Source organism: Zootoca vivipara, chromosome 11 (genome assembly GCF_965207765.1).
Source record: "Zootoca vivipara chromosome 11, rZooViv2.hap1.1, whole genome shotgun sequence".
NCBI lineage: Eukaryota > Metazoa > Chordata > Lepidosauria > Squamata > Lacertidae > Zootoca > Zootoca vivipara.
The window spans coordinates 37,576,444-37,603,743 of NC_142594.1; the positions used below are offsets into that span (position 1 = coordinate 37,576,444).

Genomic DNA, 27,300 nt, shown 5'->3' on the forward strand with positions numbered 1-27,300 from the left:
ATGTGACAAGTTTGAATCCTCATTTAATATTGTGACCTAATTTTCTTTTAAACAGAGGTGTGTGTATATTGAATAGATGCAACTTTAATGTGTGGCAATAGGGTATTGTGGGGTTCACAATTTCCTGGTTCAGTCAAGGCATATTTACAAATAGGAAGCAGGCAAGGAATAACATCAACTGATCGCACCTTGGATTTTGAGAATGGAAGAAATAGTTCAAAGAAGATCCCCTGTTAACTTGCTCCTGACGTGAACTCTGCTTCTCATACTGGTGATTAGAAGAAGTCACACCACTCTGAAGTAATTTTAAGTGTGACAGTCACACTGAGTCACCTGGAGCAATTTCTGGACCTGGAATATGCCATGATTAGTTTGGTGGCATGTTGGGAGGTTTGTGAGATGTATGGACATAGGGGGCTGGATCAAAAGGTTCCCTTTCTCCAACCTAAGAAGTCCTTACGTGTCTTTGTGTCTCTCTGTGTTTTTAAGAGTGGTCAACCTGCATACTATCTGCATCTAGATATGTTTGTTTCCACTACTATATGAGGTTCTTAGAAAGGAAGCTGCATGACAGTCTGTTCGCCTGACATTAAACGAACACATGTCTGCATTCATTGATTGGAAAGGGACTAACATGCTTGGCTTCCTTCATCCAAACTTCCTTTTATACTGCACTTTCCAGGTACAGGTCTGTGCTCTAAAGCTCCATGTCAGAACATGTGTTTTACCACTGAATCAGAGCAAATTGCAACCAATGGAAAACCTGGTTGCAGTTTGCTCCAGTTCCACAGTGAAATGCAGGTTTCCTGGGAAAAGTGCCAGGACACACACACACACACACACACCAAAAAAACCCCTACTCAAGCGCAGAGCTTTACAGCCCGGACCTGTGCCTATAAATGCAGCCCAAAAGGAAGTCTGAATGAGCCCTTCATCTGACAAATTATTATGGCTTTCGACCCTCATTCCTTTGTTTTCAGTTTGTAGTTGGAGTTTGTAATTTTTTCCCAGGGTGAAGGAATACTTTAAAAAGAAAACACCACAGTTGTAACTATAAACACTCTTCTTAAGTGATGACTATTTGCTTTCTCGATCTGATTAACCTAGAAGGGAAACCCCCTAGGCCAGAGGTTTTCAACCTTTTTGAATCCACAGTTCCCTTGACCAACTAGATTCTTTCTGCGGCACCCTAGTGGGGCTCAGGAGCCCATGTTCACCTGTAGCTGGTATTCAGAGGCATTCTACTTCTAATACTGGCACATTCCTCTAATACAGGCATCCCCAAACTTCGGCCCTCCTGATGTTTTGGACTACAACTCTCATCATCCCTAGCTAACAGGACCAGTGGGCCAGGGATGATGGGAATTGTAGTCCCAAAACAGTTGGAGGGCCAAGTTTGGTCACCACTGATCTAACTGGTAGAAGATAATGACAAATCCTTTCTTTAACTGCAGCAAAGTTTGTGTAAAATGTCAGAAACACCAATAGGGTTGCCAGACTCAATAGAGGACAGGACTTCTGTGCCTTTAATTGCCCTGCTCTCTTTTGAGTCGGGAAACCTTAAAGAGAAACCAGCAGACCCTTTGCTTGGAAATTAAACAAAGGGTCTGCTGGTTTCTCTTTAAGGTTTCCAGACTCAAAAGAGAGCAGGGCAATTAAAGGCACAGAAGTCCTGTCCTCTATTGAGTCTGGCAACCCTAAACACCAATATAGTTCTTTCTTCGGCAACATCTATTTTCTGCTTCCCTGAGTGATGCTCATGTTCAATGTTCCATATGATAACTTCTGGACCCTGAATCCCAAGCAGAGATGCGAGTGTCGGTGTTACATTTTTATATACTGTACAGGAATACTTTTTCTTTCTTTTTTTTTAAGGATAGACAAATACACAACTGAAGTAGATTTCAAAAGGTAAGGCAAGCAGCGAAACTAGCACAACCAGTTTTGAAAAACAAAATAAAACAAACGAACCCATATAAAGTGGATAACCAGGAGCATGCCAAAAATCATTTCACTGTTCAAAATTATAGGTTTCTCCTTTTGAAACTACCCATCATTTTTTCATCATCTCTGCCCTTAATGCATTATTTATTATTTTATCCGAAAATAGCTTGAAATTACAGGTTCGGTTCCCTGCAAGGATGGTTTGACAGTACATGGGCCCCATATGAGTCCACCCACAGTCTTAAGCTTCATTTCAGTGACTTTTCAATTACTTTGTGCTCATAATGGCACCCATAGTTCAAAGCCTTGTCTAGCAGCTCCTGGTTACAGGTAAGCTGTTATACCTGGCTTGATTGTCCTAGTCAAACAGGGCTAATTGCCTGGTCCATTTGCCTCTCTGCAGTTCTGTGCCATCCTGCCCTGAGCCTGGGATGATTAAGGTTCCCTAGGAAGTGCCTTCATTCAGAACCATTAATCAGTAGCTGATTCTTTCTGTAACAATTGAATCATACCCAAGGGTTGCTTAATTCACTGAAAAATTACGATAACTGTAACGCAGCAACCACAGAATTAATGCTACTGTTACAGTCAACAAGAGACAAGTCTCTTCTTTTTTTGCTTCTAATGTCAGAAGAACCCTGTATGGAGGAATCTAAATTTGCAAGGAAAGTTTATATTAGCAATCAAGGCATTTCATGGAGGGAATGCTTGAAGACCGAATACGTTTTAGATCGATGGTCTGCTGATTAGGCATTCTGGGATGAGAATGGCTATAGCAGCTCACTGGCCATGCTTGCTAGGAATGGTGGGGGTTGTAGTGCCACATCATCTAGGGGCCCAAGGTTGAAAAAGGCTGGGCTAGAGGAAAGGGGTGGGAAATAGCAGAGGGACTCTACTCATACGGTCTGAGGAGAAGTGACTTAGCATGTAGCACTGAAAAAGTAGTGAGTAACCTGAAAGGTCTGTCTATCTTGTAAATGAGGAGGCGATCTCACTGAGGGGCACCTCACTTTGCAAACAAGGGTGTTTAAAAATAATTGCATGGCTGTACTTTAAGATCCAGGGGATGGGGTACCATGAGTGGCAATAAACCAAAAGTAGACTCTTTGAAATGAATGAACATGACCATTAAAGGAGGCCTGCTCTGATTGAAACGTAGTTGAGTACCGCCCATTAATTTCGGAATAGAGCACCCTACTATATCGGAGAATTGCACTGTTCTGACGAGAGCAGAGCCAAGCATTGCTGCCAGTCATTGAAGGGAGAGATCTTCCTTCCTTCACAAAACTGTTTCACAAATGCTCCGCAAGCTGTAGCCATTCAATGAGTTGCTAACTGTTACGTTTAGGGCTAGTATGCTGAGTTGCTAACCTTTGAGAGGTCACAGGTATAGAGCTACTATTGAAGCCAATGTGGTCCATGAACGCAGCATTGTGAGCAGGACAGCATCTCAAAATTGTGACATCCCCATGGGATGCAGGAGGTACACAGAGAGCTGCCTTGAACCAGCTCATGTTATTTGTCCAAGCCTGAAGCTTTCTAGTATGCTAGGCATGTGCTCTGCCACCTAGGTGTGATCATTCTTCCTTTGGCGGGACCATACTTCTTTCTCCTCCTCCGGTTAAATTTTTACCCACTAATAGAGCTGAGAATTGGTGACATTTGGGAAAGCAGAGGCCTCTAGCTGTGCATGTACTACCTCCCCTTCCCTTGGCACAAAACTCTGCACTGCGGAACAATAATTTATCATAGAGTACAATGCACAGTTAATAAAACGTGATACATCCACACCATGGGTGTGTGAGATTTTAAAATAATGAAGACATTGCTCCCTTTCAGGTGCTATTCTTGGTGGAGTAAAGGCAGCAGGGACAATCATGATAGCTGTGCACCTTCCATCATTGTTCCCTTTGCTCTCCCCACATCGGAGCGCGAACCACTGAAGTAGGGAGCCTTGTGTACACGTGGAGTCTCTGTTTTGGAGTGCTTGGAAAAGCAGGGTTCTAAAATGCCTGAGGAGGCTCTGCAAGTTCATGAGGCTCCCCACCTCCAGAGCTTGCCCTCCACATTGGAGGCCCATGGGAGCGGCATTGTGGGGTGGAGAATAATGCACCTCCACATGTTTCCTTTATGTGTAAGTATTATGCCTAAAGGTGGCTATTCTAACATTAAAAAGAAAATTCTATAACATTATTCGAATGCATACTGATTTTCATTATATTTCATTTGTTAGCATGTCACAGTTTTTATTGTGCAAGGAAGGCAAGTAAAGCGATAGCACTCGTCACCCTTGTCTGTCAAACGGTAATATGATTCAAGGTCATGCCAGGACTGCAGCGAGTGGCTGGTGCATTCCTAAGCCATGCTGTTTCTGATGACCTGTTGGATAAATTATCATACTTACGAACAGGTAAACTAACAAACAAATGGAGAGCCTTCACAAATCTGATTGTAAGCAGAAGTGATAAAACACTGTGTCATGACTTGTCTGTTTTTATATTGCGAGAGGGCTGCGACAGTAGTTTGAAAACAAGTTGAACAAGGAAACAAAATATGGTTTGGGTAACTCAAACAGGAGGGTACATAAAACTTGACACAGGACATAAAATTAAATAGGAGCTGGGAACGGTGCCAGGAAAACCTCAGGTTTCAGTTCCACAAAGCCTTTAGTTACCCTTTTCTTTCCTCCTGGTGGTTAAATGTCATTTCTCCCTTGCAGCCTTCTCTTCAGGGACTGCTTATGTGGCTGTTTATTAGTAAACAGCTGTTTGCAATCAGAAGGCAAGCTCTTTATAGTTAAGAGTGGTTTCCGTTTGCCTTGATTGGTGTTGATGGGAGTCTAACCATGCTTCTGTATTTTAACAGGGCCCAGAGAGAGGCTTGTGAACCTGCTTTATGAAAACTGTGAATAATTACTTTTATAAAAAATACTGAACACAACAATATTCACACACACACACACACCACACACACATATTGCAGCTGCGATCCTAAGTGTCCTTAATTAGGAACAGTCTCATTTAACACTGCAGGAATTACCTCAGAAAGAGAGAGAGGGGGGAACACAGGATCAGTTCTGGAACGATAGGCCTTTAATGAATGCAACCCCATGGAGTTTCTTTGCACATAAACTGCTTTCTGTAGTTGAGAACCATGTCCAAGATAGATGATGCCCTTGTTGCTTCTTCCATCTTGTGGGAAATGAAATTGCCAGCGAGGCAATTGAGGAATTTGTTGGACCTTACATTTATGTTCTAATGAATACGTTCCCATATGAAAAACTCCTATCGCAAAGGTGGCATGCCAGGGAGAAGCTTACTCTTCTGCCTGTGATGCATTTGAAAGTAGAATTTAATGCAGAATCTTATTTACACATACAGTCCTCAACATGCATCCCGGGGCAATACAGTCCACTATACAACTGCGCTTCCTAAGCAACCAAAGTCTTGTTCTCACTGAGATCGTATCTTTATACAGGGTGTCCCACTCTAGATTGTAGCTGGGAATTTGTATGATTGAAATTTTCCCCAGACAACAACAACAACACCCTGTACATAGAAAACCCTGAATAACTAGTAAAAAATTCCTCACCTAGCTTTCTCCCTTGACATGCTACTGTTCTGCATGTGGGGGTTCTATTAATTTTTTTCTGGAGAAGCATTCAGACCTGAGAGCTGCCACCGCATTATAAAGTAATGAATGGACATTAAACAGGTTTACTGTCTCAATGAGAGCTAGGCCTAAATCTCTGTCTGTTGCTCAAAAGAAGGAATTTGCCATTGTTAAATAAAATCCGGCAGTTGAAGGTTATGACTGCACTGAATGAATATAGACATAGAATATAGACTATAGACATAGGATAGATCCTATGGAGTGTTTGAATAAGTAACTTAAATCTAAATTTGAAATAGTGCTGTTAAATAATGACACCAATATTATCACAAGGATGTACCGACTCCTCCTTGACAGGGAAGTCAAGGAGGAGGAGGTGAAGATGGTCTTGATTAGATGGGCGCAGGATATCGGACGTCCCATTATGATGAGAGAATGGGAATAACTCTGGAAAATTAACATGAACTTTACTGCATGTTACATCATATTTTCTTTGATGGTGTAACATTCTAAGTTAAACTACCCTGTTTCTCCTATTTTAAGAGGTAGCCATAAAATAAGCCATAGCAGGATTTTTAAGCATTCAAGGAATATAAGACATCCCCTGAAAATAAGCCATAGTGGGTGTTTTTTTGAGGAAAAATAAATATAAGACGGTGTCTTATAATATGAGAAACATGGTAATTTAAGAATATATATATATATATATATATATATATACACACACACACACACACACACACACACACACACACATATATATATACACACACATATATATATATATATTGTATGTGTATGTGTGAAGTGAAATCTGTAATGGTATTAATGAATTTCAATAAAGAACGTTTTTCATTCATTCATTCATTCAATAAATAAATAAATAAATAACTTACTGTAAATCCATGCCTGAGTACTACAGGCAATTAGGTCCCTAACACCCCCAAAGGGCAAGCACATATGATCCAATCACTCCTTGGCTCAAGTCTCAGTTTGTTGCCCTCAGTGGTACTTACTTCTGAGTACAGATGCATAGGCTTGATCTGTAAGTTACCAATCTGTAAAATGGGTATTGAGAGGATACATCTTGCAAGATAAGGGCAGATGAGATGAAATGTGTATATGAGTTGCAAATCAAATCAATGTGAATAGTAGCAAATCAAATTAATGGAGTGCTAAACCAGCAAGTTATAATAATAATAATAAAACAACAGTTGTTTATGAGTAGAACTAATGAATCTGTGCACAAATTATATTTGTGAGTCCTTGTGTGACTGCAGAGGATGAATTTGTACGTGTAGAATGCATGGATGTAAAAAGGAAAGTTAAAGAGATGTAGATGAGATGAGCAAACATTTCTAAAGGGTGATGCACACATTTCTGTGGTTACGCTGATGCCAGTGTTTTATTGCATTTCCTGCAACCGGGCTCTAAAATACATATTACAGAATTGGAATAAAAAACGATGCAAAGCACAACACAGAGGCAAGTCAGGGCTCTGCCCAAGAGGGATGACGAGTGCAGGTATCACACATAATCAGACAGATTTATCAGAGCAGAGGTCAGGTCTGTTCCAGCTAATAAGTAGAGTATATCTCTTAATCTTTGATGGGAGGTAGTGGGGCAGCCTGCGTGCCTCTATGAATGACTGTGAAGGCTTTGATTTCTGCTTGAGGATGTGCCAAGCTTACAGATTCTTAAAAAATAGGAAGCAGAATGGCATGTGGAGGGAGGCTGCCTTACTTTCTTCCCTACCACCTTTCACTTGCCATTCAGTGACAGCAGCTAGGGAGGGAGGCCAGCCTTCACCATCAGCCACTATTCCTGATGGACAAGCATAGGGTGAGGTGGAGGGAAGATTAAGCTGGGCTAGCCTTCCTCATATGTGCAGAACTAGGGAGAGACAAGCACAGACATGCCTAAGAATAACAATTTTATTGTTTATACCCTCACTCATCTGGCTGGGTTTCCCCAGCCACTCTGGGCAGCTTCCTGAAAAATAGAAGAATAATAATAAAATGTCAGACATGGAAAAACTTCCCTGAACAGGGCTGCCTTCAGATGTTTTCTAAAAGTTGTGCAATTCTTTATCTCCCTGACATCTGCTGGGAGGGCGTTCCACAGGGAGGGTGCCACTGCCAAGAAGGCCCTCTGCCTGGTTCCCTGTAACTTTACTTCTCGCAGTGAAGGAACCGCCAGCAGACCCTCGGAAGTGGACCTTAGTGTCCGGGCTGAATGATGGAGGTGGAGACACTCCTTCATGTATACTGGGCCAAGGTTGTTTAGGGCTTTAAAGGTCAGAACCAACACTTTGAATTGTGCTCGGAAAAATGCTGGGAGCCAGTGAAGATCCTTTAGGACTGGTGTTATGTGGTCTCGGCGACAACTCCCAGTCACCAGTCTAGCTGCTGCATTTTGGATTAGTTGTAGTTTCCTAGTCGCCTTCAAAGGTAGCCCCATGTAATTCAAGTAATTCAAGTGGGAGATAACCAGAGCACATGGCACTCTGGCGAGGCAGTCTGCAGGCAGGTAGGGACCACCCGAATCCGTCTCACCTCCTTGTGGAGGGGCAGGGTTGCAGAGAAGTCTAGTTGCACCAGAAAGTGATCTGACCATGGCACATCTATTGATGCTACATTTCTCAATGCAGTATGGAACCCTTTCCAAGCATAGAACCTCCACATAAAGGAGGGATGGGGAGCTTGTAGCCCTCCAGATGTTGATGGACTATGGTTCCCATCAGCCCTGACCATTTCTAGAAACAACATGTGGAGGATCATTGTTTTTCCTCCCTGCTATAAAGCAGGTTTAGACATGTGAAAAGCAGTGGTAACAATTACTCCAAGAGGAGCCAGTGAACTCCTTGGCTGAGTAGGGATTTATACACTGATCTCCTTGGTCCTAGGCAGATGCTTTGTCTAACCACTATCCCAGGATATGCTCCTTCAATCTTAGGTATGGGAGAAGAAAGATCCATAGCCTACTCATTTATCTTTTCATTCTGTGCTTGTTTTTTTCCAAGATCTCCGTTACTGGAGTCTATGAAAGTCTTCCTGGATCTGCCTTCTCGGGGTTGAAAATAGGTGTTGTCACAAATGCAACAACCTTTGTTGCGCGTAGGTTTTTTTTGGTAAAGATTTATTAAAGCAGGAAAAGCCATTTATGTAGTCATTTAAAAAAATCACGTCAAACAGCAGAGTAAGGGCTATACTCATCACTAATCCTGTACATCACCGGCTTGTTTCTAACATGACATAAATAACAAGCTTTCAAACGGAAGCCCCTTGAGACTTATGGCAGCACTTGCAAACTAACATGATCCCTTTATGGCCACTTCATCTTGATGGCCTGCACTTTGTAAACCATAAGCACCAAGATGCATTACCTGGTTCTGTACCAAAGACTTGGGATGATTTACGTGCAGCACCACAGTGGAGAATTGATCCTGTGGTGGAATCTACACACATATAAAAACCGTTCTGAAAATGCTTTTGTTTTTTTGAAATGCATTGAATTTTCCATAAGGCTCACCATCACCATCTAGTGTCACATTGTATATTGCACTTAAAACACACTTGAAACATTTTATTTATAGCTGAGTCCTGCAATTTGATTGTTGAAAACCACAAGCACCTAGCTAGTCTTCTGGACTCTCTAGATTCCCACCACCACCACGTTACAAAGGGAAAGGTTTTTTTTTGTACAGGCAAACACACACACACCCCATTTGCAGGGGGGTTATGTTCTCAGTGAACTCGCATAGATTTGAAACACCATTGAAAAATCCTGCAAACACCCCATTCCACCCCTTTTGTGATGTTTCTGGGTCAGTTCAGGGTTTGGCACAATGCACATGTGCATGGTTGTGTGCATATTCAGTTCCACCTTAAGCATTATACCTTAAGGGTTAGACATGTTGCTGAGATAGTGTGTCACATGTCTAGGCTTTTCCAATATATGCTGAGTTTGCTGTATGAGTTAGTTGTTATCTGATCTGTATCTATCGCTGTGCTGTGTAATGGTTGCTGTACTCAGTCTGTTGCTGTTGCTGTAGGAGTATAGGAGAGGAGCACTGCTCACTCTCTCTTCTAAGAGTTCTAAGATGCTGTAAATAAACTGCTTATGAAAATACAAGATGCCTCTCATCTGCCTTGTCCTCTCTGCTAACACTGCTGATCCTGCGTGGATAAGCTCTGCTAATTGCGTGCCCAGGCTACTGCGGTCCCTGGGTCGTGTTCCGTTTGAGACACCAGCTCCTGGAGGGAGAGAAGAAGGGGGCTGTTGGCTTCCCAGTTTCGGTGAATGTCTCAACACATAAATGAGGGGGGGGGGTTGCTTGTATAGGAAGCCATGGCCTTGTCTCCATTCTCCTGCCCAGCCCTTATTCCAGCTGTCCTGTGTTGGCTGCTATAGGAAAGGCTATTCTTCTTGGGAGCTGTAGTCAGGAGCCCTTTAGAGTCAGATAAGGGCTATTCCCAGGACCCAGTGTGGGGAAAGATCTAGTCAGCCTACCAAATGGCAGCTAATGCCATATGATTCATTTTAAAGCAGCTTCCTTATGGTGGCCATAAAATGCAGATCAACCTCAGTAAAGAAGGTATTCCTTCCTTTAGTGGCCCCAATTTGCACTGGCTCAGTCCTCTAGTGCAGCAATGTATTCAAAATAATCACTCTATCTATATGCTTGCTGTTCTGGGGAAGCTACATGCAGCATGTTCCTTTTGGCAGATCAGGGGGTATATGTAGTAGCCTGGAATCTTGTTCAAGCCCAGAATTCATCTTCCCTACCTCCAAACTGCTTTCAAAAAATATTGGAGGCTGCGCATTCCCCTTGGTCAAAAGCCAAGCTCAAGGATGTCCTCCATCAGCAAATTACTAATGTGTTTGTTTGTTTGTTTGTTTAACTATATATTAATAGTTAATATAGACACAGGTGGCGCTGTGGGTTAAACCACTGAGCCTAGGGCTTGCTGATCAGAAGGTCGGCGGTTCGAATCCCTGTGATGGGGTGAGCTCCCGTTGCTTGGTCCCAGCTCCTGCCAACCTAGCAGTTCGAAAGCACATCAAAATGCAAGTAGATAAATAGGAACCGCTACAGCGGGAAGGTAAACGGCGTTTCCATGTGCTGCTCTGGTTTGCCAGAAGCGGCTTTGTCATGCTGGCCACATGACCTGGAAGCTATATGCCGGCTCCCTCGGCCTATAATGCGAGATGAGCGTGCAACCCCAGAGTCGGTCACGACTGGACCTAATGGTCAGGGGTCCCTTTACCTTTACCTTTAATGTTTGTAGGCTTTTTTAAGGGCCTGCAGAGGACCTCGAAGCAGCATGCGGCAAAACCAATAAATGCAATAAATGCCAGTTTAATGTCTGATGTGCCATTGGTAGGGCTGGAGTGTTTCATTGATTTAATCAAACTGAACTCAGCTGACTCCTGGAGCAAAGTGAGCCAGGTTGGGGGGATCTGGGTGTTGCTCAAGTTGGGTTGAGACAACCCTGGTTCAGTTCTCCGTATTGTGTCAGAAGGTACACATTAGGCTTGCGAGTCTACAGATTTCTTTGGGTGTGCGCCCTTCAAAAAATAATTAGGGCCTTCCAGGCAACCTGATACATAAATCATTTCCCCCCTTTTTATTCATTTGTTCAGAATCATGTCTATTAAGATTTATACAAATTGGGATTCGTGAATTGATCTAATCAACCAAAGCTCATGCATTTCGCCAAGATTAACTGGTTTGTTGCAGCTTGGTTTTGATTTAGCAGTAGTGCTTGGCTGTATCTGATGTTTTTCACTACTTATTGTACATTGCTCAGATGTGTAGGCATATGGTGGCTAACAAATTTAATTAATAATAACATATAATCAGATTTGGTTTGGCAATAGCTCTAGCCCTTGGAAGCAAATGTCTTCAGGAGCCAGATGGGTAAGAACAGTAACAGCTCCTAGATAATGCTAACTATGTCATCATATATGCCTTACGGTTCTGGTGGGTGAGAGTGCAAGTCAAGGAAAGGAGCACACTATTTGGGGGCTGTTCAGGGTTCCTCCTGAAGAAGCAACAATGATTCAGCCATTGCATGTCAATGGGCTGGATATGCTGATCTAGTTTATCTTGCATTCTTCATCCTCCCAAAGCTCACACACGATTGAAGAAGAGCATTGTTAAAACTTGCCCAGTGCTAAAACCTTCACTTCTGAAAGAAAGGCTTTTTGGCCTGGTGGCAGACGTCTCCCCCATGCCCTGTGCGAGATCGCGCCTATTCTTCCTCCTCTGAAGTAGCTGCCAGAATCGTGGGACCATCCCGGAATGCTCCATTCCCAGAATAGCCTCATACCCTTGAGAGTTAAGACTGCATGTTGCAAATAGGAATTATCTGATGAAGACAGAAAGGTAGGTGGGTGGGAAAGCAGTGTGTTGGAGCTGGAATAGTGCTCCTGGGTGTCCTTGGTCTCACGACACTGAATGCCTGCTGTGAAAAACTCCCATGTGGGTGTTGTTTTGAAATACTGCGTGCATTCATGCCTAGGCATTTGTGTTACTCTTATCCTTGGTATCAGAATGCTTGTGGGATGGCTGCAAGCCTGGCAGAGCAGCCCACCCCCTTGCGTTTCATACCGCAGGGCCAAGAAAAAAACGTTTATGGTTTGACTTTACAAAATATGTAATGCTCTCTACAGGATTATATTCTGTTTGTGAGTTCCCACGGTAGAGATCTTGGCATCTGCCCAGAAGTATGCTATAAGACAAGTTCCCTCTGTAGCGAACTTGAAGCCTCTGGTGATATGCACATCACAAATTCATTGCGACTTACTTCTGCCTACCCCAGGCACTGAAGGATTCCATGGACAAAGAGCTTTGTTGATCCTCTCTGGGCTGAGATGGTCCATGGAAGACGGGCATGGAATCAAAGATTGTGCAAACAGATACAGTACCAGCATTTCACCTTCCTCTCCTCACCCCTTACAGCCCCCTGCATCGTCCAGAAACCTTCTCTGAAGTGTCTTCCAAATCTCAGGAGCAGGTTTTGTGGGTGCATGCATATAATGCTAGATACAACCCCAGATTCATATGAATGTATATGAATGCATATTCACTGTAAAGAGAGGTGCATTTCTAACGTTCATTTTCTTATACTGAGACTCACTGTGTACAGCCTCCTGCCTGCTGTATGCTATACCAGTTTTATTCTGCTGTGGACAGTCTGGGGAAGGCCACCATTGTGCCAGTGGATTTTACCCATGAGGCCATTTAAAGCAAATTATATTCCCACCTTTCCTATATCTGGCAATATATGCTAGCAGCTGCAGGAAAGTTAGAGCTGCGGTTGCAAATGAATAATCAGGCATGCCCTCAGGCATTCACACTATACATTTTATAATGGCCCTTTTAAACAGTCATGGCTTCCCCCAAAGAATTCTGCGAGCTGTAGTGGCGAGAACTGTTAGGAAGCTCCCTATTTCCCCACACAGAGCTATGATTCCCAGACTGTGAAGAGGGATTGATTGCAAAGCCACCCTGTGGGTGGGAATAAGGGTCAGCCACTTTCCATTCTGAAGGAAATCAGCCCCGAGTGCTCACTGGAAGGACAGATCGTGAAGCTGAGGCTCCAATACTTTGGCCACCTCATGAGAAGAGAAGACTCCCTGGAAAAGACCCTAATGTTGGGAAAGATGGAGGGCACAAGGAGAAGGGGACGACAGAGGACGAGATGGTTGGACAGTGTTCTCGAAGCTACGAACATGAGTTTGACCAAACTGCGGGAGGCAGTGGAAGACAGGAGTGCCTGGCGTGCTATGGTCCATGGGGTCACGAAGAGTCGGACACGACTAAACGACTAAACAACAACAACAGGACAGCTCAGTTGGTTAGAGTGTGATGTTGATATAACAATTGCAGGTTTGATCCCCATATGGGACGGTTGCATATTCCTGCATTGCAAGGGGTTGGACTAGATGGTTCTTAGGGACCTTTCCAGCTCTCAGTGCCCTTAACAAACTACTGCTCCTGAGATTCTTTGGGGGAAGCCATGACTGTCTAAAGTGGCATTATGCCATGTATGGTCTAAGTGTGCTTCTGGTTCTTCTTTGCAGCTTTTGCTTGGGAAGCACCAGGCATGATATGATGCCCCTGGTGTTGGGTGATCTCAGGTGACTGACAGAGAGGAGGGCCCTAAGTGCCAATGTAAGTACGTAATTGCAGAGCAATGCGGAAATGAGATTGAGCTAACTAATGAATAAATCACATGTGAAATTCAAATGTGCTGGAAATATATTCATCTGTCCATCCCTAGTGAGTATGCTTCCCCCTTGCCTTTCACAACTGGCCTCTGGGTGTTTAACAAGCTTCTGGCAGGCCCAGAAGGTAATTTACATTGGGTGTGATTTTTTTCCATTATTCCAGAAGGGGACACAAATTTGCATAAAATTTACATGCACTGATTTATATGCATGGATGCAACTTTAGAGATAATTGCTATAATTTAAACAAATGCATATCCTCATAGTCGAAAAGTTAATGTGACTTGTCCTCGCTCCATCGCCTGTCTGGGCACTAAGTTCTTTAACGTTTAAACTGGACTCAGACAGCCTTTCAAATTGAATATGCCTTCAAACAGGACTGTCCTGTAACAGGCTTTCAAACAGAGGACTGCAAAAAAAGGACAGATGGTGGCCCTCTCATACCTTCCAATGTGTTGAGTCTCAAAACTGGTATGCAAATCTTCCCGGCCATGCTTTCACAAGATCACAGAGTCCAAAAGACATGGTTGGGGTTTTTTTTGGAAAGGGGGCTGTACTCTCACAGCACCCAAAAATGTATGTTTCTGGGTGCCACACTATTTTCAGTGCAATATCATGGTGAACAATCATGTGAGATCACAGTGCCCAAAACGACCATTGTGCTCTCAAAGGAAAAATTGGGATGTCTTGGTTTTTCTAGGACACACCTAAGCATTGTCTAAATTTGAAAAGTATAATAAAAAAAAATTCCTTCAGTAGCACCTTAAAGACCAACTAAATTTTTATTTTGGTATGAGCTTTCGTGTGCATGCACACTTCTTCAGATATTGCATGCACACGAAAGCTCATACCAAAATAAAAACTTAGTTGGTCTTTAAGGTGCTACTGAAGGAATTTTTTTTATTTTACTTCGATCCAGACCAACACGGCTACCTACCTGTAATTTGAAAAGTATGTTCATAGCTGCAGTGCTATTTTTCTAGAAAAAGAGGTGCCAGAACTCACCATGAATGCCTCTCCTGTTCTCTTACAATGGCAATGGCGCTTATCTGAGAGGTGCCCGAACTGAGTTCCGGTGAGTTCCAGCTAAAAAATGTATGGTTGAACATTTTAATGTATGAAATATTCAGTTTTACTGACTTGCCCAGGATTCTGAGTTGGGAGTTGACCTCGGTTAATGCAGTCTGCCCCTTGACCAAGGTTTACGCCCCGCCATTGTGGCTCAAATTACAAACTTACAGTGCACACATTTTGAAACATTTTCATTTGTTCATTTGTTTCGCTTTCTGATGCTAACAATAAGAATATTACCGGTATGTTCCCCCATGTATCCACTGTGACTGAGGCTTGCATTTAAATTAATTTAAAAGCGACTTGCTAACCTTTTTTGGCTGTGTCTAATGAGGCTCATGAGGCTACTTTTGCCATTATCTAGGTAATTGATTAATAGGTCACTTCTGTACGTTTGTTTAGTGCTAATGATTGTGTACATTTTCAGCATCCCACGGTCTACATTTCTTTACAAATGGAAAATCAAACTGGTATCTTAAACCTTGGTATTTAAGTCCTGCTGTCTCTATCAATGGAACACAGGGGAAGAAGGGCAGAAGTCTGGATAGGCTGTGCATATTGGCCAGAATGCTGTAGAGCAGGCACCCCCAAATGTTGGCCCTCCAGATGTTTTGGACTACAATTCCCATCATCCCTGACCACTGGTCCTGTTAGCTAGGGATCATGGGAGTTGTAGGCCAAAACATCTGGAGGGCTACAGTTTGGGGGTGCCTGCTGTAGAGCAAGTGCACCTGTGTACTTGGTAGGGGGGCTCACATCTTGTCACTTCACACACGTATCATGATTTACGGCAGATATGACAGTCGTTCTTCTCTTTAGCCATTATTCATGTTTGACAATTAGATTTGAAAATCCATTTAAATGCTGACCAAGGCAGAACTTTTTAAAAGTGTGTTCCTTATGCTTTGCTTTTTTATATATATAAGAAAACTGAAAAGTCTCCAGTTCTACAACATGTTTCCTTTATCTCTGTCTCCTTATAGACCCAGAAGTTATATCTAGGCTGCAATCCTATGCCCATTTATGAATGTTCCATTGAACTTGAGTTAGGCCTACTTCTGAGCAGACCTAGGATTGTATGGTTAGTCTTTCTTTCTCTCGTAGCACTTGAGTCACAGATAATGGCAGCTGAAAACATCCAACATAATAAGAATCAAACATGTGTGCGCATGTGTATGTTCTTGAATGGCAGCCTGGCTATTACCCACTTTCCTTTGCGCGTGCATATGTATAAAGTGGAGAGAAACACTTTATGTTGCAGAACTTCCTGTTGCACAACCTTTGATGCCTTGGGGGGGGGGAACCCTCATTTGACTATCCCCAGTCTCCCTTTTCATTAATGCAGGCGTTAATTGCACGAATGCAATTTAATGTGCATGTTTTGTGTTCTGTAAATAGCTAGCTGAAGCTTGGGCAGGCTCTCTCATTATCTCTTCCAGTAGTTCTGGTTTGCTGTTCAAGGGATGCTGCCATTAGTGTCACTAGAGGCAGGACGAGGGAAGGGCCCATTGCTGATATCTCCCCTGGCTCACCCTGCCTTTATTTCCTGGCCACTCTGGCTCATCCCTAATTGAGACTTCCCTTGACATGCAAAAAGTGGATTCCAAGGGTCTTATTTTTGTTGGAACTATGGTGGAGAAGAGAGAGAGAGAGAGTTAAACTGGAGGGTCCCAGGGCTGCCCAGGCTTCCCCAAAGCTGCTAATTGCATTCATGTAACTTAATGTTAATTGTATGATACCTGCATTCACATAACGAACCTTATGTCTGCTTCGGTCTCAAGCCTTGGAATGAATCAGTGTCCAATTCTGAACCTGTGTATGTTTATGATGGTCTTATTAGCATGACTGTATTGAGTCACTGAAAACAGATGCCTGCAAGTCAATAAAAATTACTTGCTAATAAATTCAGGCTTCCCGTGCAATCAAATAGTCTTTGAAAGCCACAGGTGCCAACTGAGCTACTTGCAGGAGTGTTATTTGTTTAAAATGTACAATATAGATCATTTGTAAAACTGTGGGATCATTGCCTGTTTGTTCTGGAGAGTTTTGGGGGTTGTGAAACTGCCTGTGCTGGCTTGCATATAAACCCTAAACACGCACAATGTGGGCCATGGGAGCAAAGCCCTGAGTTGATGTGCTCTCATTCCACAGTGTACGGAATCTTTAATATGAACTGGAATTTAGGCATGTGCATCAGAAGTGCCAGTTAAAGCCATCCAGGGCCAGCATTCCTCTCGGATCCAACTGGCTTTCTATTCACCAGCTTGTAGCATACCTGCCAAGTCTCCCGCTGAAAAATGCGGGATCAGCAGCGGTGCGGCACCGGAAGTCACTTCTACGCAACTTCCGGACATGCATAGAAGCGGCTTCTGGTGCCGCTCAGCCCATGGCTGGGCACCGAAAATCGGGCAGAGCGGCACCGGAAGTCGCTTCAACGCATGTCTGGGAGTTGCATAGAAGCAACTTCCGGTGCCGCTCTACCCGATTTCCGGTGCCCAGGCATGGGCGGAGCGGCACCGGAAGTCGCTTCTACGCATTTCCGGTCATGCGTAGAAGCGACTTCCGGTGCTGCGCTACCCATGTCTGGGCACTGGAAATCAGGCGGCGTCAGCACCCAAAATGGAGCCTCCCTGGCAGGTAGAAAATCCATGGGATTTCCGGGATTTTTTTCAATTCAGGAGACCAGCGGGAAACGGATTAAAATCCGGGGGTTTCCCACGAAAAATGGGAGACTTGGCAGCTATGGCTTGCAGTGGCTGCCACCCACTATTTTAATTCTCACACTCCTGGGAAATTGGTCTGCAGTGATGCTATGCCCAGGGGCATTGTGGGTAAATTAAAATGGCAGGTGCAAACAGCAGTGCTTTCTAGCCAGACTGTTATTTTTGCTACTGCTGTGCCTGCAAATTGCCATCAACAGAAAACACACAGGGTGTTACATACCTCAGATGCAATGAAGATAACCAGGGCAGCATGACCCACCTGTGGGACTCACCAAGGGCCCTGGAAAATCTGGTGCAAGCCCTGAATTAATAGTCCCCCCCCCCTTGTTTCCATGCCTTTTAATGCATCTAGTATTTTCTCTTTGCCTGTTTACACACAGACCTTCAGCAAACCATCTTAATGATGGGTCCATAATGCTGACTGGTGAAGCAGTCCTGCTTCTCAATTTCCTATCTAAGTGCATTAAAGAGATTAAGACACTTTGCAAATTAAAAGCATTTTATAAATGATCAGTGGTGGCATGTTACTCGGCTTCTGTGTCAATCTCTGCTTACGTGCAGTCGTAAAATACCACACTTCCATGCAAAACTGTCTTGTAAAAATAATATTTACTAGGGTTTTTATGTAGAATTTTCCCTTAAAAAGATTGATGGTGATGAGAATAATTGATCTTCTGCACTTAATATGCATTGAGGTCATAGTTTACTCCATGGATCCATTTCTGTTAATGACAGCCAAAAGAGGAGCTATTTTCAGAATCCAAAAATAGACACCTTAATGTTTGGGACTTGAAATAACAAACAGCTGCTAATTATTTCATGGAAGCATGTGGGTTTTAAAATAGGAGCTAATGGCCTAAGCAATATACCTGAATACGAAGCTTCTGTATTTATTTTTGTTTGTCTGCTTAGAACATTTGTTGATCAGCCAATCAACAAAGTCTCTTGGGCAGTTCAGCACAAAATTCAAATGACATATAGTTAAAATGTTAAAACACCAAACATTAATTAAAACATTGAAAACATTTTTTTAAAAGTCAGCCAAAATCCTGCTGTAGGGTGAAGTATGCCCAGTAATTTGGAATTCAGCTGGCTGTATATTTCATCTATCTCACTGTGATACCCCCTCCCCAAATGCTATTCAAAAGGGCACTTTCTTTATGCCATTTAAACCACTGATCCTTAACCCCTAAGGCACACTCTTCCATTAACTCCCAAGTTAATGGAGAAGAGAAGGTTAAGGGGTGATATGATAACCATGTTCAAATATATAAAAGGATGTCATATAAAGGAGGGAGAAAGGTTGTTTTCTGCTGCTCCAGAGAAGCGGACACGGAGCAATGGATTCAAACTACAAGAAAGAAGATTCCACCTAAACATTAGGAAGAACTTCCTGACAGTAAGAGCTGTTTGGCAGTGGAATTTGCTGCCAAGGAGTGTGGTGGAGTCTCCTTCTTTGGAGGTCTTTAAGCAGAGGCTTGACAGCCATCTGTCAGGAATGCTTTGATGGTGTTTCCTGCTTGGCAGGGGGTTGGACTGGGTGGCCCTTGTGGTCTCTTCCAACTCTATGATTCTATGATTCTATGATTCTATGACAGATGGATGCCAACCAACCAATGACTTTATTGGGTGAAAGAAATTATCCGGCCCCAAATGTTTCCTGACCCCAACCGTAACCAGTATATACAACAGTTTTTGCTTGACTAGGACCCAAAGTGTTGGTTAATATTAGTACAAATCCAGCTATTCCTACTCTGATTCTCTTGAGTAGGGGTTGGCAAAGTCAACAGAGAAGGAGAATCTTCCCCCACCCCCCAGGGATTTTGGGATCTGTAGTTCCATTCCCAAAATAATATGTGCCTGGGATCTACTAAGAGCGCCTGCTACTACCTCTGCCACCTCTCCCTGCCCCAAGATACATTTTCAAGCCTTTTCACATGCTTAGTTGGAACACTTGAAGGCTCTTCTTGGGTACAAACCGGAGAGCAATAGCTCATCCCTACTTACAATCACAGAAGAGGATTGCAATGACAAGACAGTACAACTGAGTTCTTTAAACATCTTAGGTGTAATCCCATGAACTTAAGTGATTCTTGCAGTAAAAAGTGGAGACAAGAGGCAGTGGCTTATAGGGCAGCACTTCTGAGTGTTTGTTTGTTTGTTTGTTGCAGATGTTATTACAACTGCTTCTTTTCAGTAGCAGCAGCAATTGACTTTTTAGTTATTCCAGAGCAGGGCAAATGAGGATCTATTTGTGCAGCTTTTGGTGTTCTTAAGTAGCAAATGCTGTGTAGTTGCAACAGGTTGGCACAAACTGAAACTGTTATAGCTGTAGAATTTTAGTGCTTTGTGTAATAAAAACAGTCAAGAAGTCTTGAACTGACATAGCACATGTCTCTAATGGAAGTGAGTCACTGCCACATGGCAGGGATCAATGGGGTTTTTAATAATGGGTTTGGCATGCACATGTTGGAAGAGGAAAGTTGGGTGATTTTTTTCTCTTGGGAGAAGAACCTTTCAAGTTTGCTCTTGTCTGATTTAACCCCCTAAGGGTGAAAGGCAAATAATAAATGGAAAGATGCCATGAAGCCAGACCTGATCAAGCCAGTTTTCTCCAGCATTCTCTCGCTGTTGCTTTCTAAATGCTTCCTTGGAAATTTTCAGAGATCCACCAAGATTCCTTTACATCATGGAATTGAAAATTCTGCTGACTCCCCCTTGTTTCTGGTTTGTCTTATATTTGGAGATGATGGTTGAGGGTTTATTGACATTTGAACTGATCCTTTTTAATGTGAGCCACCCTGCGCTTCCATTGGCAGGATACAAGAGCAAAGGCTGCATGAGAACAGCTATTGTGTCAAGTAGGCTGCTTTCACACAAAACTGGAAGTACAGGAAATGCTTCCTCGAAAGGGAGGTAGAGAACTTTGCATTGCATAGTCCATCCTTTCTGAATGGAACAAGCTGCCTGTTTTTTATATGATAGGTTCTCTGGCCTTCTGTATAGAATTCCAGGGGGTAATGCACCTTGTGGGAACTGGGTGTACACATCTGTATCCCAGCAAAGAATTGGTGCAGATTGTCTGCTGCTGTTTCAATTCAGTACAGTCGTACCTTGGTTCATGAACGCCTTGCAAGTCAAATGTTTTGGCTCCCAAATGCCGCAAACCCAGAAGTAAGTGTTCCGGTTTGCGGGCGTTCTTTGGAACCCAAACGTCCGACATGGCTTCCAATTGGCTGCAGGAGCTTCCTGCAGCCAATCGGAAGCCGTGCCTTGGTTTCCGAATGTTTTGGAAGTTGAATGGACTTCCGGAACAGATACCGTTTGACTTCCGAGATACCACTGTATTCCATTGTTTTCGTTGCTAAGGCAAGGATGGGAAACCCGTGGTCCTCCGGTGTTGGACTACAATTCCTAACATTCCCAGCCATTGGCTATATTAATTGAGGCTAATGGGAGTCTCAACAACATTTGGGGGGGGGGCTCTTGTTCCCCATCCCCATGATATGGGTTTTTCCAATGGGTCCACTGCAGTGTCTCCATAAACTAGTTGCTTCATTTTCCATGCTCAAATACAGCAGGAAGGGTTGTGATGAGTGCGTGTATGTATTTCAAATAACTGCTTTCATTTAAAGCAATCCAATGGGATGTCTTGTACTATTAATAGTTGGGAGGAAAGTTTAGATGTAAACAGTTTTTCTTCTGAAATTTGTTCCCTTTGGGATCCGTTTTGTCGTTGCAGACGTATATTTGGAAATCTTAAGAAAAGCTCTGTCATGTAAATGTTGCTGTTGGCCCTCTCATTCAAAGCATTTCATATAAGCAAGATTATCTGGCAGGCATCAAGGCAGATTTTCTTTGCAGCTTTCTTAATGTATCTGACAGCAAAGCTGGCTTTTGACTTCATATATTCAGTGGCGTTGCTACTTTGTAGTGAATGTGCCAGGCAAATCCCTTTGGTGTTTCGCAAGACGATTCAGGAAGACATGTGTGATGCTTTATTATGGACTCTTAGCAAAAGAATGGGACTAAAATTAACAACACCCGCAATAACGCCATTCTATTCTGTGATATTATGATTGCTAATTAAGAACTTCAACCTACCGGTATGTTGGCCGCATTCGAAGACTGTATATATTAAAATACTGCCCTGCCAGATCAACATACAATACCTGATATCAGGAGATCAATCATGCAGAGTAATGCTGGCCAGCTGCCAAGGCTGGGCACCAGAGGCTTTGCACAAAGTAGTCAGGAGGATTGGAGGGTAAGTCGGAACGAAATGACAGACAACACTAGAGGCAGGAGCAAGGAGCAAGCCAGGAGTTAGAAAGAAAGAGAAGCATATTAGGAGCACACCAGAGCCCAGGAAGAACTCACTGAAAATTTCCAACATGCAATCTAATAAAAAGCAAACTAATCTAATCTAAAATATAGATAAAAGACCAAAGGAAAAAGAGGTGGCCTATTAAGGAAGTATTATGTGGAATTCAGCATCACACTCTTCCAATTGCTCTATCTGTGCAAGCATTCCAGCTTGCCAGATGCAATGATACTTTCTCCCCTCACCTCCTGTGCCATTTTGGGGGTTCTCCTGACCCTCCCAAGCCAATTTCAGGGGGACAGGAGAAGTGCAGGGGAAGGAAAGGGGGGTGGGGAAGCCTTGTTGCACAATCAGAAGTCCTTCCACAAGGCTTCCACTGATGGGGCTGGTTATGTGAATTCCACCCGCTGACCTTACTCTGAATGGACTTGGCTTGCTCATTTCTGCACCAGCATATAGCCTCCTCTGATTGGTTTTTAGAGTGTTGGCAAGGATCATCCACTCACTATGCAATACCTGATTGGCCAGGATCACCCATGTGACTGCTGTAGACATACACTCCCCTGCTATCTCCCAAAGACATGGCTTTCAGATTGTGTCTGAACACTTTGCCAGTCACTTGAATTTTCTGAACTGAATTCCCAGGAGTGGTCCCCTCCCCTTTCCCCTTTCCCCTTAAAAACAAAAACAAAAACCTGGATGCAGGTTCTGAAAGGAAGCTAGCTCAGGAGGGATTCCCACCTACTCAAAGGCATCCCTTTTGTAATTACACTTCCGGGGGAAACATTCATTGTGACAGGTTCCTGCTCACAAGCCGCTAAACCTAACCTCTAGGAAAAACCGATGGCCGTTTCAGTGGGCCACTGCCATTCCCAGAGAAAATCTGGAGTGTGACACAGCGTTTACCCTGAACAGAATGGCATTAAAAGTGCTGTTTAAGGTTTGCTACGTTATTATCCTCTATTGCTTCACTCGGGATTTCAAGCAGGCAGGCTATTAACACTGGGATTTTGCAGATTTTGCTTCGCAGAACAGACAAATTAACTTCAGGGTGTCTCGTGCGGCTGGATTATTGGCTGTCTGTTATGTAGATGGTGACAGCACCCTTGGCTGCCGGGGACGATAAAAAATGAATACAATATTTGTGTTTCTTTATAAATGTTGATGCATTTGGCTTAAAACAATTCTGTGCTTGGCAGCGTAATAAAGTGTGGGAGGCTTTGAGACTGAATGCTCTCATTATGGCAGTCGCAGGGTAAACTGTGCTCAGAAGGACTCATTAAACTGAAAACAAAGGACACCAACTGGCCAATTAAACAGGGTATGTATGGGTACACTAAGCTCTTTAAACTGAATGTTGAGCTGCTGCCAGGATGGGCCCTTCACTTGTAACCTGAGCAGCCAAAGTTTATTAGTTTTAAGATAGAGATATTCTGCAGCAGTCCTATGACTAGTAGATCTAAATATATCTTCAGATATGTCACTGGAGGCAGTAATAAGCTCAGGGTGCTTCCAAACTGTCTCTCTTTGGGGTGAGGGATTCTGTCACATACCTGCACATTCGGGTTGTGCAATCAAAGTTGATTTGGCGCTCTTGCGCGACAAATGCTCTTCCCCCAAAAGATCTGGCTTCGTGTGATAAAGGAAGTGACCGGGAATTGCCTTGGAAAGTGTAGGACAGGCATCCCCAAACTTCGGCCCTCCAGATGTTTTGGACTACAATTCCCATCATCCCTGACCACTGGTCCTCTTAGCTAGGGATCATGGGAGTTGTAGGCCAAAACATCTGGAGGGCCGCAGTTTGGGGATGCCTGGTGTAGGATAATCTAACAAATCCCCGCAAGCAAATCCAAATGATTGCTCAGTAAATTACCAATGTCATCTAATGGGGAAAACACAGAGACATATACACATGTTTCCAAATCCATTCATGCTTTTCACTTTTGCCCCTTCTTAGAACCCGCCTCCCCTCTGATTTGCACATTTGTTATAATTTGGTTTCTTGTCGAAGGAATGTGTTCTCTCGTTTTGGCTCACATTTCCTCACTGCAGTAACTTAATGCAACATGATTCATGGTTCATGTGGGTGTTTGTGGCTTGGGAATGGGTGACTCAAAGATATGCCTTGTAAGGAGAAGGCCCCAGGTTTAATCTTTGGCATTACCAATTAAAAGGATCAAGGAAGAGGGGATGCAGGGGAGGGAAACCTGACAGATAACCTGGAGGACCATGGAGAGTTAGAAAAAAACAATATCATGGAACTAGATGGTGGACAGATAGGTTGACCTAGTATAAGGCAGCTTCCTAGATTCCTCCTGCTAATGGGATTGCATATAGATCTGCCTTATTTTTCGCCCCATAAGACGCACCTGACCATAAGACGTACTTAGTTTTCAGAGGAGGAAAGTGGGAAAGCCCTGGGTTTTGGGGGGGGATCAGCTCACAGTTGTGCAGCTTCTTTTGCAAAGAGAAAAAGCCCCATTTTTTTTAATGATCAGCTCAAAGTTGTTGAGTTTACTTTGCAAAGGGAAAAAATCCTGTTCAACTCACAGTTCTGCAGCTTCTGATAATCTAATCATCCAGATAATCCAATCAGCCAGTCACATGTTGCTGGGGAAACAAACAGCCTCCCTCTGCAGAACATTCAATAATGGAGACCTGGGCAAGGGGGTGGGCCAGGAAGGGAGCTAACTTCCCTTATCTCCCTCCCCGATCTCTTGCAATCAGCTGCTGAGCAGCTTCTTTTAAACAAACCCCTTCCCCTCTTGTTAGGCTTTAGCTCTTTCAAAAAAAGAGAGCATGATATGCTTTTTGCCCCTGGGCAATTTGGCTCCAGGGACCACACATTCGCTCCATAAGACGCACAGACATCTCCCCTTACTTTTTAGGAAGAAAAAAGTGTGTCTTACGGAGTGATAAATACGGTACGCCCTGTAAGCCAATTCGTCTCCAGCTGTTGTTGCACTACAACTCCTGTCATCCTTAGCTTAGGACCAGTGGTCAGGGATGATGGGAGTTGTAGTCCGACAACAGCAGGACACCTGAGTTTGAGAAACACTGACTTAAGGTGTGGGTTACGTGAGGCCCACAGGGGGCATGTGGAAGAAGCCCTCAACACCCCACCCCACAAAAAAGAGTTATTTTTGTGTGGAACACAAGGCAATCAAGATAGTGCATGGAAGAATAGGTGTTGTGCAAACTCTGCAGTTCTGGCATTCTGGTTCCCCCTCTCATATTTACCTCTCCTAGGCTCACTTTGCATTTCGACTGCTTATTAATAGAGTAGCTATTATGGCACCTTCTGTGCTTGGTCTTACAGAGTAGAACCACTTACTGTGTGGCCTTTTTTATTTTTAGTAACTATCATAGTAAAGTATCCTCTGAATGTGTTTACTTTACATGTCTGAAGCCAGAATTTGCCAAGTATGTTAGTCCACAAGCACTGTGTAGTCTAGAAATGGCTAGAACTATAAGTTATTATAAACAGAGTGCCTTGGAAGGCATTCCTATAATATAGCTATTTATGGAGATTTACCCATTGCAAATTTGGTTCAGTGCCCAGTAATGTATATGTGGTTATTTTATTTCTTTAAAAAAAGCTAAACATGCCTGTGGATTCACTGAAAGACAAAATATATATTCAGTCTTTCCCACTGAATGTATGTTTGTTAATTAGAACTTCAGCTTATCCAAATAATTCCACCTCGCTTAATCTGCTCTCCATATGTAGCCCTTTCAGCTAAGAACACATTGAGGTTTAATTGAATCAGTGCCATAGAATAAATACATAATGCATGGATCTGTGCAGTTTTGTATCCTAATGACTTTGAACAGATTTATTAGGAACTATTACAATAATTTAATGAGGGAAATATTTTAAGCGTCTCCTGGAAACACTGTTTCTCTATAATGCAAAATGTAATATATGGGCATTAATTTTTCATGAGGACCTGGCATTTTGTAGTTGCCAGGTAACTTGGTTGTGTTCGTGTCCGATTGTGAGTTGTGATCAGGTGTGCGTGTGCCTTCATTCAGTGCTTGTACCTCCTTAAGACCTTGAGCGTAGGAAGCTGCCTTATTGTCAAGGACAGACAGGGCTTTGAAGAGTGTGGGGCAGAGGCAGGGGAGTAGGGGGAATGACTCAGGAGAGGGGACCAGTGATGTATGGGGTTTGGCGCCGCCCACAAGGCAAGACCAAGGGCAGGAGGAGGAGGAAGAGCCAAGGCAGTCCCATAAGGAGGAAGGTGTGCAGGATGAGGTGGAAGAAAAGAGGCTATCCTGGTGACTGACAGGTTAGTAGACCTTCCTGTGCCCTGTTGACTCCTAGAACTAGGAGGGGCTTGAAATGGGAAGAGCAGCAGTGGTGACTTCCGTGCAGGAAAAGTCTCAGGTTGCAGGCACACGCCAACTATTGTCCTATGTAGCTTAGCAATGCTAATCAAGGGATGGGCAAATAGTAGCTCCCCAGATCTTCTTGGATACCTAATCACATCATCCTTGCCCATTGGCCATGTTGGCTGGAAGGGTCACAGATTCCCCTGGAAAGCCACAAGTTCCCCATCCCCAGCTATCAGCAGCTCTGCAGGCCTTCAGACAAGAGTTTTACCTGTCCCTACCCGCAACTTCTAGGGGATGAATCTAGGACCTTCTGCATGTACATCTATGGGTCTGAACCGAAGGCACTTGAAGACATATCCCATACAATTTGATTTTTATGTTTTGTGAAAAATCAATGAAATAAGTTTGAAGGGCGGGAGAAAGACGTCCTGTACTTTGATTGTCAGTATGAAGCAGTGCTTACTTTCGGATTTTCGGGGCCCTTGACCAAGGCACTCTCAGTGGATCCTTCTTCTCTTAACCTGGAGGTATAAACTGAGAATTCTCTTTTGCTGCATATGCTCATGTCAGAAAGTGAGCGTGCAGCATCTTGGATGCAACAGGATGGCTGTAACAAGGGAATAAGGCAAATTCATGGAGAACAGCCTTGCGGTTTGAGGACCCCCCCCCCCGCGAGGAATAAAAGACACAGTGACACATGAATTAAGGTTAATGGACAAAATAAGGCCACAACTTTATTGGTTAGAGCAAGTGAGAGGTATTGGCTTAGGCGCTGGACACACGAGCAAGCATGACTCCACCCCGCTCAGCAGGGAGTCATATAAGGTTAACAGCCAGTGGGAGGAGCCTGTTGATGCAAATACAACTGGAAGCTTCCCCTGATGTCACCGGGGGTCGTGCCATGGCCCTAGCCACCCGCAGGGCATCGGACGGGATCCACGACCGCCGGATCCCTTTAACAGGATACCCCTAAAAGAGGAGGGTTGGATGATGGCCACAACCAGTCCTCAAACACGCATATTCCAATGCCTAACCGCCAATACCAAAAAG

General features: G+C 43.6%; 1 protein-coding gene across 24 annotated transcripts in view; it reads left to right on the forward strand.

Annotated features, from left to right (window-relative positions):
- Positions 1-27,300, forward strand: part of KIAA1217 (KIAA1217 ortholog) — a 360,449-nt gene that overhangs the window by 200,156 nt on the left and 132,993 nt on the right. Inside the window, exon 1 of one of the 24 annotated variants that reach the window (XM_060280840.2) lies at positions 15,851-15,946. The exons of the other annotated variants lie outside the window; for them this stretch is intronic. Coding sequence (XP_060136823.2) covers positions 15,944-15,946 — 3 coding nt within the window. The 5' untranslated portion in view covers positions 15,851-15,943. Of the gene's footprint in view, positions 1-15,850; positions 15,947-27,300 lie in introns of those variants that run through there. 24 annotated transcript variants of the gene reach the window in all.